General features: G+C 45.6%; 1 protein-coding gene across 5 annotated transcripts in view; it reads left to right on the top strand.

Moving 5' to 3' along the window:
- The window catches only part of MYOF (myoferlin), a 177,675-nt gene that overhangs the window by 7,424 nt on the left and 154,114 nt on the right, over positions 1 to 16,137 (top strand). The window contains exon 1 of one of the 5 annotated variants that reach the window (XM_044935130.2): positions 12,219 to 12,237. The exons of 3 other annotated variants lie outside the window; for them this stretch is intronic. In XM_044935130.2, the coding sequence (XP_044791065.2) occupies positions 12,234 to 12,237 (4 nt within the window). In that variant the 5' untranslated portion in view covers positions 12,219 to 12,233. Of the gene's footprint in view, positions 1 to 12,218; positions 12,238 to 15,003; positions 15,087 to 16,137 lie in introns of those variants that run through there. One more of the 5 variants, XM_044935131.2, reaches the window with a different exon arrangement.

The following is a 16,137-nucleotide window of genomic DNA, read 5'->3' as shown; positions in this document are numbered from 1 at the left end:
TGAGCATTCCAATTTTCACCTCTTACTTTCTAAGTGCTCATGAGCTAATGAATTAAAACCTTCAGCTGCAGAGTTATTATAGTTCAACTAGGAGTTATTATATCTCCTACCTTGCAGGGATGTTTGAGGGTTAAATGAATACGTATATAAAATTGCACATGGGAATTCCTAAACTTCCTTCCCTATTTGATAACGTTTACTTTTATGGAGCCCTAAAATGTGCCAGACAGTATAACAGAAATTAAGTCTAGAAAAATACATATCACATGGTTTGTCTTCTGTGTCTAGGGAACCAGCTGGTTGGAACACAAGAATGAGTTACAAACCAGAATAGGCATGCAAAGGTTATAATGCAAGAGGAAAGAGAGGAAGAGAGGAAATCTTCATGGAGAGGTGTCCTTGAGTTGATCTTAAAGGATAACAGAAATAATGAAAAGAAAGACATTCCAGGTTTGGAAAAATATCAGAAAAGACCAGGGAGCCCCTGTCCTGTGGGGTGAGGTTGATCAAGGAGTAATTGGTGTGATTAGGGTTACATTTTACTCATAAACCAGTTGGGAGCCAGTAGGTAGCATTGTGGATGTTTTAGTTCTAGTCAGGTATAAGAAAGATTGAGGGAAGGAGAAGGGAGGGACAGAGGATGAAATGGTTGGATGGCATCACTGACTCAATGGACATGAGCGTCAGCAAACTCTGGGAGATGGTGAGGGACAGGGAAGCCTGGCATGCCGCAGTCCATGGGATCGCAAAGAGTTGCATATGACTAAGTGACTGAACAACAACAAGACTAAGTAAGGGGTGTACTAGTTGAGACAAGTGCTTTCTAAGACAGAGGGAGCTCATTTCATGGCTAGAATGAGAAGGAAGAAACTAATGTGAACAGTACTACAGAAGCAGCCCAACTGAACTAAATTAATAAGAAAACTGCACTTTGCAGGCTAGCTGGACCATGCTTTCTCACTCTCTTCTGTGAAATAGGATTAGGGTTAGGGAGTGCTCAGCCTGTGCAGGCCTGCAGGGCTAGGTGGGGCAGCCCTGCCAGAGGCCGACCTGAGGGCTTTACCTGCCTGAGACTGGAGAGGGAGGTCCAGAGAGGTAGAAGAAAAGCACAGAAATGGAAAGTGATAGCAAAGACACATTTTGTCATTCTTCCAGAAGTCCAATGAGGAGTATTTCCTCAACCAAACTGAACTGCGGTCTCACAGAAGGTCCTTCTCTCAGGACTCAGTTGTTCCACCATCTAAGGGGTAAGGTGTCCTGTCTGCGTGTGTGCTCAATCACTAAGTCTTGTCTTTTGAGACCCTACGGATTGCAGCCCGCCAGGCTCCTCTGTGCATGGGTTGCCCATGCAAGAATACTGGCCTGGGTTGCCATTTCCTTATCCAGGGGATCTTCCCAACTCAGGGATTGAACCCGGGTCTCCTGTGTCTTTTGCATTGGCAGGCGGACTCTTTATCACTGAGCCACCTGGGAGTGTCAGCAGTTATTTAATTGCAGGGAACTCAGATTTGCTCAAGGTGGCCACCATACTGATTTCTATTGTGGCTGTACTATTTTACATCCCCACAAACAGTGCTAAAAGGGTTCCATCTTCTCCACATTTTTACCACCATTTTGTATTTTCTGTGTTTTTTTGTTTGTTTGTTTGTTTCTGTGGTTTGTTTTTTGGGGTATAATTGTCATCTTAATGGATGTGAACAGTAGGTTCTTAGCAACTCTCTGTTGACTTGGATTGTCAGCTCATACTTGCCCCATTAATTCATAGTGTTTCTGCAGCCTTAGTGGCCAGCCATGAGGCAGCCCTCCTGTGACCAGAAGCCTGCCTATCGGGGCCCAGCAGCAGCTCAAGAGCCTGGTGGCCTCTTGACCAGTGGGGCCCTGGTCTTGTGAGGTCTGTGTAGCTCAGGTTGTGCTGGCAGCCATAGCAGAGCAGAAGGCAAGTAGAAAATAGCCTTGGTTCCCTGCAGTGCCAGGTCTCCCAGTTGGCCTGGACTCCCCAGGGCAAGGCTGGAACCAGAGGGCCCCCTGTTTCTGCCCCCAGAACATCCTAGGAGATCAGAGTAGCCCCAGATCAGGTGCCCTGTAGTCCTCTCCCCTAACATTCTACACTCCTTCGTGGCACTTAGTGGAATATGCAGTTGTGTATTTACTGGCTTATTTGATTTCTGTCTGCTTCCTCCAGAGACTAGAAGCTTCTTGAGCACAGGGGCCATGTCTCCTTCTTCAACACCTTGCTCAGTGCCTGGCAGATAGCAGATGACCAATTAGTGGTGTTGAATGAATGATTCTGGCTCCTCCCTTCAGTCATTCAGTTTAGGATCTCACAGGCCAGGGGAAGCAGATGGGACCAAATGATACCAGTGCCCACAGATCCCTGTGCCCACAAACTACAAAACTGATCCTGAGTGTGTAGTCCTTCAGAGTTTCCACATGCTATTTGGGATCCATTAAGCTGCATCTCAAAGGAAACTGGAAGGCGGGGGAGTCCTAGCCTACCTCTGACCTTGATATTAGGGCTTTGGTCTAATCAATGGCAAGAAATCTCTCTGAATCTCAGTTTTCCTAGCTGTGAGGTGGTTATAAGGCCTACCCCTGAAGGTTATAAAAGTCAAATGAGTATTTAAGGTACCTGGACTAAAAATAGATGTTTAATGCCATCTTGCCTCCTGAAGTTTTGTTTCCTTTGCACATTGCAAAGTGAAAAATTAGTAGGCTAGCTTAGGGACTAAATAAATGTTTTCAAATTGAATGAAGACAGTTGAGGCAGAACCTGTTTGCTCTCCTTTTATTTATTTAATTTGTTTATTTCTGGCTGTGCTGCTTATAGGATCTGAGTTCCCCAACCAGGGATTGAACCTAGGCCCTTGGCAGTGAAAGCTCTGAGTCTTAACCACTGGACTGCCAGAGAATTGCCTGTTCTCCATTTAGAAGGTGAAGCTACAACCTAGAAGAGAGCTCTAGCTGGGGTTCGTATTTTGTCAGAACAGCTCGTCATTATGGTGAGAATAAAATAGATCATTTTACTAAGTGTTTTTTACTTCATTTGGCAGACACGTCTTTGTGTGCCTACTGTGTGCCTGATTGTTTAGAGCATTGCTGTCTTATAGTCCCTTCTATGATAGTGGTGATGTCCAAGATCTGCTGTCTCCAACAGAGCCATGAGACATGTGTGGATAGTGATCACTGAAATGTGGTCAGTGTGACTTGATGAACTGAATTGCTAATATTATTTCATTCAAATATTCATGGATACATGAGGTTGTTGACAGCTGTGTTGGACAGCACAGAGAACAGAACAGCCTCTGTGGCTAAGAGTTCCCCATGTCCTCCCACTCACCGCTCCCAGCATCTCTTACCTCAGTTGTCTCATCTGTAAAATAGAGAGGATAACAGTCCAAAACTCGGAAAGTAATTACAAAAGAGAAAGCATGTAGGAAGTGCTTTAAGTGTTGGTTGCTGCTTAGGCCTTCTGGAGATGTCGGCATGGTGAGTAACAACCAATTACTCCACCACCACCATTTACTAAATTCTCACTCTGTGCTCAGACCTGTACGTATTATCGATTTCATCTTCACATCGTTTTCAGGAAGTATCACATAGAACCAGACATTCTGGAGTGTGAAGTCAAGTGGGCCTTAGGAAGCAATAGTGTGAACAAAGCTAGTGGAGGTGATGGGATTCCAGTTGAGCTATTTCAAATCCTAAAAGATGATGCTTGAAAGTGCTGCACTCAATATGCCAGCAAATGTGGAAAACTCAGCAGTGGCTACAGACTGGAAAAGGTCAGGTATCATTCCAGTCCCAAAGAAGGGCAATGCCAAAGAATGTTCAAACTACCACACAATTGTCCTCATATCACATCCTAGCAAGATAATGCTCAAAATCTTTCAAGCTAGGCTTCAACAGTATGTGAACCAAGAACTTCCAGATGCACAAGCTGGATTTAGAAAAGGCAGAGGAACCAGAGATCAAATTGCCAACATCTGTTGGATCATAGAAAAAGCAAGGGAATTCCAGAAAAACATCCACTTCTGCTTCATTGACTGCGCTTAAGTCTTTGACTGTGTGGATCACAACAAACTGTGGAAGATTCTTAAAGAGTGGGCATACCAGACCATCTTACCTGTCTCCTGAGAAACCTGTATACAGGTCAAGAAGCAACAGTTAGAACCAAACATAGAAAAACTGACTGGTTCAAAACTGGGAAAAGAGTACAAGGATGTATATTGTAACCCTGCTTATTTAACTTATATGCAGAGTACACCTTGTGAAACGCCAGGTTGGATGAATCACAAGCTGGAGTCAAGATTGCTGGGAGAAATGTCAACAGCCTCAGACATGCAGATATTACCATTTTAGTGGCAGGAAATGAAGAGGAATTAAAAAGCTTCTTGATGAGGGTGAAAGATACAAGTGAAAAAGCTGGCTTAAAACTCAACATTCAACAACTAAGATTATGGCATCTGGTCCCATGACTTCATGGCAAATAGAAGGCGAAAAAGTGGAAGCAGTGACAGATTTTATTTTCTTGGGCCCAAGGTCACTGTGTGTGGTGACTGCAGCCATGAAATTAAAGGACGCTTACTATTTGGAAGGAAAGCTATGATAACTTGTGAAGTCGCTCAGTCATGTCCAACTCTTTGCAACCCCATGGACTGTAACCTATCAGGCTCCTCTGTCCATGGGATTTTCTAGGCAAGAGTACTGGAGTGGGTTGCTATAAAAAGCAGAAACATCACTTTGCCGACAAAGGTCTGTATAGTCAAAGCTATGGTTTTTTCCAGTAGTCATATATGGGTGTGAGAGTTGGACCATGAAGAAGGCTAAACACTGAAGAACTGATGCTTTTGGACTGTGGTGCTGGAGAGGACTCTTGAGAGTCCCTCGGACTGCAAGGAGATCAGCCAATCCTAAAGGAAATCAACCCTGAATATTCATTGGAAGGACTGATGCTGAAGCTGAAGCTCCAGTACTTTGGCCACCCAATCCAAAGAGGTGATTCATTGGAAAAGACCCTGATGCTGGGAAAGATTGAGGGCAGGAAGAGAAGGGGGCAACTGAGGATGAGGTGGCTGGATGGCATCACTGACTCAATGAACATGAGTTTGAGCAAACTCGGGGAAATAGCCCAGAACAGGGAAGCCTGGTGTGTTGCAGTCCATGGAGTCACAAAGAGTCAGACATGACTTAGCGACTGAACAACAACAGCAACAAGGTATTATTATGATCTTCATTTTACCCACGAGGAAACTGAGGCAGAGACAGGTTAGAATTCAACCCTGAACTCTGATTCCAAAGCCTCCATTGTGTCTTCTTGGAGGTCACTGTAGTTACACAGAAAAAACACAATGTGTGCCTTAAATATCCAAGTCAAATTATGATTCTTCTTCCTCCTCTGAACAAATTGAGTTGTTTTGTCTGCCAGGTCATCTGAACTCAGTCTAAGAGAGGAAGACTGTGTACCAAGAACAAAAGAACTTAAAAGAAAAAACAAAACCCGGCCCGCCTGTGGTGAGTTTCCACAGGGTACATAAGTCTTTAGGACTGTGCTGTGACTTAGAAGCTCAGAGCTAACTTAACTTCTCAGTGAATCAGTTCTTCTGAGAGTCAAGTGGGAGCCATTTTATTAGTGGAGATCACAACTCTTATCTTATATAAAATAGTAAGATCCTAAATGGCAGGGTGAGTTTCTACTTCTCATTACCTTAGTTTTCTGGATTTTTATTTTCATCATCTTATCATTGCAATAGGATAACTTATGTTTTGTTTTTTATTTTAATCCCTTCCCTTATCTCTCTTTCATTATTTAAAAAAAGGAAAAAAAATGTTCCTTGTGGTTACCTCTCCTCGTTGGAATTCACTGCCTGGGCAGTCCCTGTCTCTCTCCACCCTCTTTTTTCCTTCTGTTTCTTCCCACTGCTCCTCTTAAGCATAAACTCATTCAGCAGATCTTGGTCAAGAGTGTACTTTGCCAGGCTGTGGTCTCAGCACTGCAAGTCGGATGGGAAACAAGCCAGACTTGACCGCTGCATGCATGCAGCTTATAGTCTAGCTGTAGATCCAGGAAGAGTTCAGTGAATTCAGAGTTAAAGAAGTTTAATCTCTTGGAAAGGAAGCATTATTTTTGCAGATTATATTGATGACCAGCTATGAAACATTGCACTAAAGCTTCACATAGATGCATTTATTTCACACCAAAAAAAAAAAAAAAAATTGAAATCCCTCATTTTATAGCTGAAGAGGCCAAGTGTTGGGGAGAATAAGTTGCCTTGTTGGAGACCCCATGCTAGGTTTGAGGTGGGGCTGGCTTACGGGGCCCACCCTGAGGCTGTAACATTCACTCTTCTGTGGCGACACTGGCTTTTGGCCACACCTGCATTTGACCTACCCTGGGGTAACTAGTGCATTTGACCTACCCTGGGGTAACTTAGACCCCTAAACCTGACAATCCAGGTTCCAATCAGACCAGCAATAGGGCCTGGGGCAGTGGTTCCCTGGAGCCGGACACTTCAGACTTCAGAGGCCTTGTTCCAGGCCCCAGATGACCTCCAGTTTGTCCCAGTGTGCTGGACACATTAAGATGGCCTCCAGATGTGACATGGCCTGAGGAAGGAGCCTCCTCCTAGGGCACTTACAGTGTAGAGCCGTTTCTTGGGCTTCCTCGTGTTTGTTCTTCATAACAACTCTAGCAGGTGTCCAGGACATGATTGTTTATACACCTTTCACAGATGAGGACCTTGAGTCTCAGAGAGGACAAGAGTGGCCAAAGCAGGGTGACCAGGAAAAGGCAAGGGCCAGAAGCCCAGACCAAGACTCTTTTGCCCAGGCGCCTTCCCACTGCATTGTGGGTGTCTGGCTTTCTTTGTGCTTGGCATCTCTCTTGCGTTTCTACCCTCCAGGCCCTCCCACTACCAAGCAGCCACCCACAGACACCCCCGATTCCCAGCTCTCCCTCATACCTGGAGCAGCTGATCAGCCTTGCTGGCTCAAGAGCCCAGGGGCCACAGCCATTCTCAACATGGAGAGGAGGGCTGGGTGCAGTGGATCAAAACTGCTGGCAATGGCACAAGTCTCATTTAAAGACATGATTAATTATGGAACACCGAGACCTGAGGCTGAGCATCATAATTCAGCTAAAATTATTGCCCAGGAGGGTAAGGATGGAGTTAGCAAGATTTTGATTCAGAGCTTTGTGCTTATTTTCAAAATTCTTTTCTGTGACTATTTTCTCTTGATAACAGTTTCTTGGAGTCAGAAGCCCAGAAGGCGTGGATCCATGTTTATGATTCTGACTCTAATCCTACACAGAGGCGTGTCCCCTGTGTCCTAACACTTTCATTCTCTCTCCTTTGATCCTCAGCGCTGCAAAGAGGCCTTTTACATGCACCTCTGCAGGACACTGAGGCCTTGAGGAGCCCTTTTGAAACTGTTTTAAAACTTTGTTTTAGTCACTAAGTCCTGTCCGACACTTTTGCCACCCCATGGACTGTAGCTCTTGGGTAAACTCCTGGAGTTGGTGATGGACAGGGAGGCCTGGCGTGCTGTGGTCCTTGGGGGTCACAGAGTCAGACATGACTGAGCAACTGAACTGAACTGGACTATAGCTCACCAGGCTCCTCTGTCCATGGAATTGTCTAGTCAAGAATACTGGAGTGGGTTGTCATTTCCTTCTCCAGGGGATCTTTCCGACCCAGGGATCAAACCCACGTCTCTTACATCTCCTGCATTGGCAGGTGGATTCTTTACCACTGAGCCACCAGGGAAGCCCTCTGAAACTCTTGGAATGCCTATCTCCTCAAGCAGGGTCCAAAGTGAATCTGCAGAGCACCAGGCTTAATTGACTAGCAAATTATGTCTCAGAAACATGCCAGGCAGAGGTGTGAGAGTTTAAGAGTCTTAGGAGCCAGAACACCTGCATGGAGATTCTGGATTTCTTACTAGTAGGTGAGGCTGGAGAAGCTCCTTAATTGTATTGTGCTAGTGGGCATAAATAAGGATAATAATAGCAACAGGTGACATACAGAGCCCTTTGAAGAATCCCTGGCATATTATGAGCCCCCAAATTTGGTACCCATTTCTTCTGGGCATTAGGTCCCAATATTTATGAATGAGGAAATCTAGGTATAGAGAGTTGGAGTCAGTGCCCAAGGTCATGCAGCTAGTAAGTGGTGAAAATGTGGCAGGTCACTGGCACCCTCAGCCTGAGGTGGTGATGAAGAGCACAGGTTTGGAAACGAGGCAGGCTTGGGGCTGAAGCTGAGCTCTCCCACTTAGTAGTTGTGTGGTCTTGAGCAAGTCAGTTAGCATCCCTGAACCTCAGTCTCATTTGCAAAATGGAGATATTAGTACCTCCCTGTTGACCACACCCACAGGCCTTGCCCAGCTTCAAGGGTGAAGACAGACCCCAGAGTCAGCAACAGAGACATGAGTGGTTTAATGGAGAGGGGAGTTGACATGGAATTGACATGGAGTTTAATGAAGTCTGAAGCCAGGTCCTGGAGTAACACTCACCTTGATGCAGCAGGTGCCTGGAAGGATGTGTTGGCAGTCTTTGCTCCAGGGGATGAGAGAGGGAGGGGAACTTACCAGTTATAGAGGAATTGATGTCAGGTGGGCTCATTAGTTACCAGGGAAACCTAGAAGGCTGTGTCTCTCATTGCCCCTTTGATAAGGACAATGGCTAGCTGGAGCCTGGGGCAAGTATCTAGGAAGGTCAGTCAGGTGAGTAAGATATAGGTGAAGCAGGGGATGGTCAGAGAGCAAGACAACAGCCATCTTTAGTGAAAACCACAGTGGCTTCTGTATTGTATCTGTGGTATCTGGTTGCAGTGCCATCTACATACCTGACCCCAGAGATATCGCTGAAGAGGGGCAGACAAAGATTGTAAGGGTTGTGCAGGGTATGTAAGGGTGAGTGTATGGTCAGGCCACTCAAGATGGCTGTTCTCTTGCTCTCTGTACATCCCCTGCCCAACCAGTTCCTGCTACGCCTGTACCCTATGCACACAACTGACCATCCTACTACTTGCCCTAGATCCCAGCTTGTGATTGTTCTTATCAAAGGGGCTATGAGGGGCCTGCCCCTCTATGGTTTCCCTGGTAACTAATGAGCCCACCTGGCCTCAGTTCCAGCCCTGGGAGTCAAGGCTGCTGCCATATTCTGCCTGTTGTCTGCTGCACACGGTGGGGTGTTGCTCCAGGACCTTACTTCAAACGTGTACGCTCCCTGGTTCATTAAACCACTGATGTCTCTGTTGTTGACTCTGGCTGTTTCTTCAGTCTTGAAGCTGGGCAAGCAACAGGCTTTGTGGGCTTGCAGGGTTCGGCCCAACAATTGGCACAGCAACCGGGAGACTGAGGAAACTCCCATAAGTGCCGAGATGTTGGGAAATACAGGACAGGGAATGGAAAGTTGTGGGCGTCATCCACGAGAATGTGGGGCCCAAAAGTTGAGGGGGGTCATCCCAGAAGTTATGGGGAAATTCTGAGGTGGCTATCTGCTAGTATGAGGGGACGCAGTGGGCTGTCCTTGGTGAATGGGGGCTGCCAAGAGATCTATAGAAAAATGGCCTCTAATGACTCTGCTGTTGTATTAAAGGGAGGCTTTGGTAACTGGTTAAGTCAGCTTTCTAGAAGGAATTGGTATTCCTCATGTGCCTTTTATATGTCAATTATCTATCTGGCCTCTCTGGAACTTAAATTTTATGTGATCTTTAAGAGTAAAGGAGTAAAAAGAACTTTTAGGTAAATTCTATAGAAATAATTATACTTTGGGAATGTCTATCTGAAATAGTCTCCAGATTTTAGTGACTTGAAGATTTTAGGCTTGAAACTAAAGTTGAAAGACAAGTGTTCATGGGTCATTTCAAATAGGATAAAATATTGGAACATTAATTGCCGGGCAGGTCTAAGTTTATCTACTTTTGCCTGCTTACAAGAAGGGGACCGAAGCATTAAGTTTTTCAACCAGGAAATGCACAATTACTTCTTGGTTTTTGCCAGAGACTGAGGTTTTCAAGGGTTAAGATTATAATCAATCTTAACTCTTGTAACTGTTTCCTTATCAATTACATTGTGATTAGGTGTTTAACTGTGCCTTTTTACTTTTTTGTCATTTATGAATAGTTATTGTATTACTCAGAGAAGGCAATGGCACCCCACTCCAGTACTCTTGCCTGGAAAATCCCATGGATGGAGGAGACTGGTGGGCTGCAGTCCATGGGGTCGCTAAGAGTCAGACACGACTGAGTGACTTCACTTTCACTTTTTACTTTCATGCATTGGAGAAGGCAATGGCAACCCACTCCAGTGTTCTTGCCTGGAGAATCCCAGGGACAGGAAGCCTGGTGGGCTGCCGTCTATGGGGTCGCACAGAGTCAGACACGACTGAAGTGACGCAGCAGCAGCAGCAGCAGCAGCATTGTTTTACTTGATGCTTTGGCAAAAGTGCTTTGTCTTCAAGAAGATTCATAGGAAGGATGTTTTGACAGGTATAGGCCTCTAATAAATTTCAGATCATACTGCTGAACTGTGTAAAAAATTAAAGGATTCTAATAGAAAACCTGATGGCTTCATAGAAGTTAACAAAAGGATTGGTTATTGAGTGAACTGGTGAATATGGTTATAATGCATATGGGTTTTGTCTGGAATGTTACTGGTTTTGATCTGTGTTCTCCAGGTAGAGGGAAGCCCTTCCCTTTAAGTTAGTTATGACTTACAACAATTTTGTAAACTACACCTGTGGGTAGAATAGAATCATTTTTCTTTTCTCTCTGCCTGGTTCTGCCAGAAATTGGAGACTCGGGTTCTGAGCAGCCTTAGCAGGTGAATGGGAAAGACTCTCCGGTCATGTGCAGGAATCTCAATATCTTGGGGACCTCTAGAACAGAGAACTCCCCTGAGATGGAGCCTGATAGCAGGTCTTTGGCGTGGCTTTCGTGGCCCTGAGAGGCCTTTTGGGAATTCAGTCTGACACTCTTTCTGAGGAGTTACACCACAGCCAGTTTGGAGGAGCTGCTGTGGTCAATTGACCAGACTTGTTTTGCAAACAAATTAGTCTTGATTAGGTTATGTTTGGTGGAGATGAGGGTAATTTTAAAGAGAGTAAAATTCTGTCTCAGTGAATGTTACATTCTAATTCTGTTAATTGAGGTCTGTATTGATGAAAGTTATTGTGCTACCGTACTTTTGCCCTGATGTTCTGGTTGTGAAGAAAATTATCTAGTGAAATTGCCAGGGTATAACTACTTATGAAGCGTTACACTGCTTGCTTTTAAGTTTGCTGCTAAAAGCACAGGTAGGACTTCCCTGGTGGTCTAGTGGCTAAGACTCTGCACCCCTAATGCAGGGGGCCCGGGTTCTTAGTCAAGGAACTAGATGTCATATGCGGGAACTGAGAATTCACGTATTGCAACTAAGACCTCGCACAGCAACATAAATATTAAAAAAATAAAAGCATATGTACAATGTACGTGTGACAATTGGGTGGTTGTTATTTTTTGGTCACTAAGTCATGTCTGACTCTCTTATACCCCATGGACTGTAGCCCGCCAGGCTCCTGTGCGTGGGATTTCCCAAGCAAGAGTACTAGAGTGGGTTGCCATTTCCTTCTCCAGGGGATATTCCTGACCCAGCGATTGAACCTACATCTCTTGCACGGGTAGGCAAAGTCTTTACCACCGAGCCACCAGGGAAGCCCTGAAAATTGGATATAAGTGATAAAATGTATAGCCTATGACATGTTTCCCCATTAACATACCTCTGAGCCTGTTCATGAGATGGGATTATTTTCCTCTAATGTGAAAACCAATAGTGACCTGTCTGTATCTGTGGTGTTTGGTTGCAGTGCCCTCTACATACCTGACACCAGGGATATTGCCAAAGAGGGGCAGACCAAGATTGTAAGGGTTGTGCAGGGTGGAGGTATGGTCAGGCCACTCAAGATGGCTGTTGTCTTGCTCTCTGTACATCCCCTGCTTGACCAGTACTTGTTTTATCTAAACTTATCTGACTGACCTTCCCATTTACTTGTCCAGGGACCCAGCTGGTGATTGTTCTTATCAAAGGGGCATGCCTTTCTGCTGGTTTCCCTGGTAACTAATGAGCCTACCCAATGTCAGTTCCCCTATAACTGGTACCCTCCCTCCCTCCTCATCCCTAGGAGGGAAGACTGCGCCAGCTGTACCCATTGTTCATGGCACGTAGTGGGGTGTCACTCCAGGACCTTACTTCAGATGTGTAAGCTCCCCCATCTATTAAACCATCAACAGTCTCTGTCGTTGACCCTGGGCTCTTTCTTCAGTCTTGAAGCTGGGCAAGCACAAGCCTGGTAGGCCTGTGGGGTGCAGCCCAACACTCCCTCAGAAGGATTTGGTAGGACTATGTAGGCACTAGATAGGATTTGATAGGCGCCTTAAAGTGCCCAGCACAGAAAGGATTCCCATACACAAATGAAGAAACCGAAGAGGCACACAGCTCAGTTCTCCACTGAGATAGCTGATCCGGGCGCCTGGCCCACCTGGGCTCCATCTGTCTGCAGCCTGGGCAGTTGGCAGGGCTGGACCACACCCCAGGGTCAGCCTTTAGGAAGCAGACTCTGCTCGACTGGGATTCACCACAACTCCCTTCAGGATTTGACTTTGATCCAGGAGTTTGTGTACCTGAAAGGGCAGCTCCAGAGGCCACTGGGGCACTGGGTGCAGAAAGTGGAGCAGCCTGCTTTTCTGTCTGGGCTTTCCTTTTATCAGAAGAGATATCAGTGACGCTTTCAGAAATATACAAAAGAGGCTCACTTTGTGTTGCAGTTGCCATTTGGCCAAAACGCCTTTCTCCTAGAACTCATTTAGCAACATCTCCTGCAGGAGTAGTGCAGCCAGAGTTAGGAAACAGGGATGCTCCTTCAGCCAGTTCAACTGGGATGGGCCCCCATCTCCGTGCTCCCCTGAGTCCCTCTAAGATCCGAGGGACAGAGGAGTCTCCTGTTGGCCCTTTCCGAAGTTTCCCTGCTCCTGATTCTTGTGAAAGTTCTTTCAGAGGCTGTTAGCTGTCAGGCTCACTGCCAGGGAGGAGCACTACCCACATGTCAGCTCCCTCTGGCAGGCCTCAGAGGCCTGGAACCAAGCCATGTGGCAGAATTGCTCCTCCAGGGCTGTGCCCAGGCCACTTGCTTTAGTTACTGGGCCCCTGACCTCCAGGGAGGGCTCCACACCTGGGAAACTCTCTAGAGTCTGCAGGGAGTTCTGCTTGGGTGCTGTGAGAAGAAATAGTTCCTGGTGGTTCAGTGCTTACTCTGTGCTGGATTCTGTGTTGAGCACTTTGCATTTATTCTCTTAATCACTAAAGCAACTTGAGTCGTAAGACTTACATGAGCTTATCAAGTCCAGCTCGCTCAGATCGTGGAGAAATGACTCTGGCAGGGGGGATAGTAATATTAATAAAATACAGTCCCATCCTTTAGGGAGTCACCATCTGATGTTAATCCCCCAATTTTGGAAATTGCTTTGTGTCTTTATCTTCTAGAGTTTGAATCCTTGCTCTGCCACTCACTAGCTGTGTTGCCTCTGAGAAGTGGCTTACCCTCTCTGTGTCTTGCTTTCTTCCTCAGTAACTAGAGATGATCATAATAGAACTTGCCTCTTAGGGTTGGTGTGAAGATTAAATGAGACAGTCATGGGAAGCACTGGGAACAGTGACTAGTTCACAGCACTTAATAATTGTTAACCATGTGTGGAAAGGCTTGGAGGCAAGGAGAGTCTGAACTTTTAGGCCAAATAGTGGATGCCTTTGTGTATGTGTATATTTCTCAAAACAAAGGGGGCATAATTAAGGACCAAGAGAAGATGCAGAAGTATTTCTGAATGAGAAGTCAAGTTTAGATGGATGGCTGGTCTACTTTGCCTACCAAAGAGCTGGGGCTTCCCTGGTGGCTCAGACAGTAAAGAGTCTGCCCACAGTGCAGAATGCAGACTCCCCACAATGCAGTCTGCCCACGGGTTCAATCTCTGGGTCTGGAAGATCCTTGGAGAAGGGAATGGCTACCCACTCCAGTATTCTTGGATGGAGAATTCCATGGACAGAGGAGCCTGGCCGAACATGACTGAGTGACTAATACTTCTTTCACCAAAGAGCTGAGTTGCATGTGGAAGCTTTGTAAATAGCACCCCCACTTCTCCTGGGGCTATCTCAGTAAGATGCAGCAGTCTAACCTGTCAGGACTTGGGGGACTTCATAAAATTCATGTTCTATTGGACCTGGTGGAAAACTTAGAGCTCCTCTAGTCTAAACTCCCTAGTTCATCGAAGAGGGACTCTGAGTTTAGTGGTTGAGCCTTATGTCTCCCTGATAACAACTCAGAGAAATGCAGAGTTCCCTGATTTGAAAGTCCAGTCAGAAAAGCTGGACCAATACCTGCTTTCTCCTTGCAGGGTTGTTAGGATCAATGAGATGTATGGTTTTGAAGTATGTAAAATCTGTTACCATTGTAATGTTGTTACTTCCATGGCCACTTGGTGTTACCAGTTGGTCCCATTTCTCTGGAACCAATAGTATATATGTATATATAAATGGAGAAAGAGGCAGAGAAGGGGGTAGGGAGAGGGCTCATGCATTTGTAGAGTCAGCAAGATTGAAATTTGTGGGGCAGATGTATGGACAGGCCACACAAGATGGCTGTTCTCTTGCTCTCTGCACATCCCTTGCCCATCCCTTGCCTACTTCACCTGTATCCCAGTCATCTGACTGACCTTCCTAGGTGCTTGCCCCAGGCCCCAGGTGTTGATTGTTCTTTTGAAAGGGGCAGTGAGGGACATGCTCCTTTCCCTGGTAACAGATGAGACCACCTGACGTCAGTTCCCCTATAACTAATAACCTCCCCTTTGCCCTGGAAGCAAAGACTGCCTCCGCGTCCTCCCCACTGTCTGCCACATGCAGTGGGGGTATTGCTCCAGGACCTAGCTTCAGACGTGTGAGCTCCCCCATCCATTAAACCACTGACGATGTCTCTGTTGCTCTTTCCTGGTCTTGAAGCTGGTTGAACACAGGCCTCATAGGCCTGTGGGGTGCAGCCCAACTGAAGGCTGGAAATTCAGGTAAGGGTTGACATTGTAGTCTTGAGACTGAAACCTCAAGGGCAGGCCACTGGGCTGATGATTTGGGTGGGGTTTCTGATACAGTCTTGAGGCAAAATTCGTTCTTCTCCAGGAAGAGAGGGAAAACTTCAGTTTTTTCTCTTAAGGCTTATCAGCTATAGGCCCACCCACCTTACAGAGAGTGATCGGCTTTACTTGAAAACAATTGAAATTACTTGAAAACAATTTTATACATTGTTAATCACATCTATAAAATACCTTCACAGCAGCATCTAGACGAGAGTTGGACCAAACAACTGGCACCACAGACTAGTCAAGTTGATATAAAATTAGCCAGCACCCTGGTCCTTCGGCCTGGATGGACCAGTGCAGACTTAGGAGTCATGGTGTCACTCTCACCTTTTCAGTAAGGGTTCAGCACACTGTTTGGTAGGTGGACAGCAAAGGAAAGTTTCCGTGCCAGAGGGTGTGGTGGCTTGGTAAAGAGTGCTTATTCAGTTCTTCGGAAACCTTATTGGGAGGTTGGCATGAGAGTTAATTACTGCAGTGTTGACCTTCACAGATCTGAGAGAGAAGTAATTGTAGTTAATTAAAAAAAACAACAGGAAATGTCTCAAAGAATGCCTTTGAGTCCAGAGTGTATCCTGCATTTGAATCAATTGTTATATTCCAGGTTGAAAGTTTTTAATTCTTTACCATAGGAAGAAACATATCTTCATAACATTAGAGGTGGAAACGGGGGAAGTAGGAGTATGAAGAAGGGGAAAGAGTTTCTGGTAATTTAATCTACTGATTAGTGCCTGGGGCTGAGACCTTTAAAAAAAAGACATGGAATTAAATAATTGAAGAAGTGTGTAACTGTGGTTGTTGATAAGACTGGAATTTATGTACTTTCTTTTTTGGCTGACGTGTTTATGTGTGAAAATAGGCTTTCAATAAAATGTAATGTGGACACATCTTGATTAAAAAATCAAAGCCTCCTTCTTGGAAGGGGTTGGGCTGGGTTTTTCCAGAAAGCTAGAAGCTAATGCTGACTTCTTAATCTTTACTA

Source organism: Bubalus bubalis, chromosome 23, assembly GCF_019923935.1.
Source record: "Bubalus bubalis isolate 160015118507 breed Murrah chromosome 23, NDDB_SH_1, whole genome shotgun sequence".
NCBI classification, from domain to species: Eukaryota; Metazoa; Chordata; class Mammalia; order Artiodactyla; family Bovidae; genus Bubalus; species Bubalus bubalis.
This window is presented reverse-complemented; position numbering and strand designations above follow the sequence as displayed.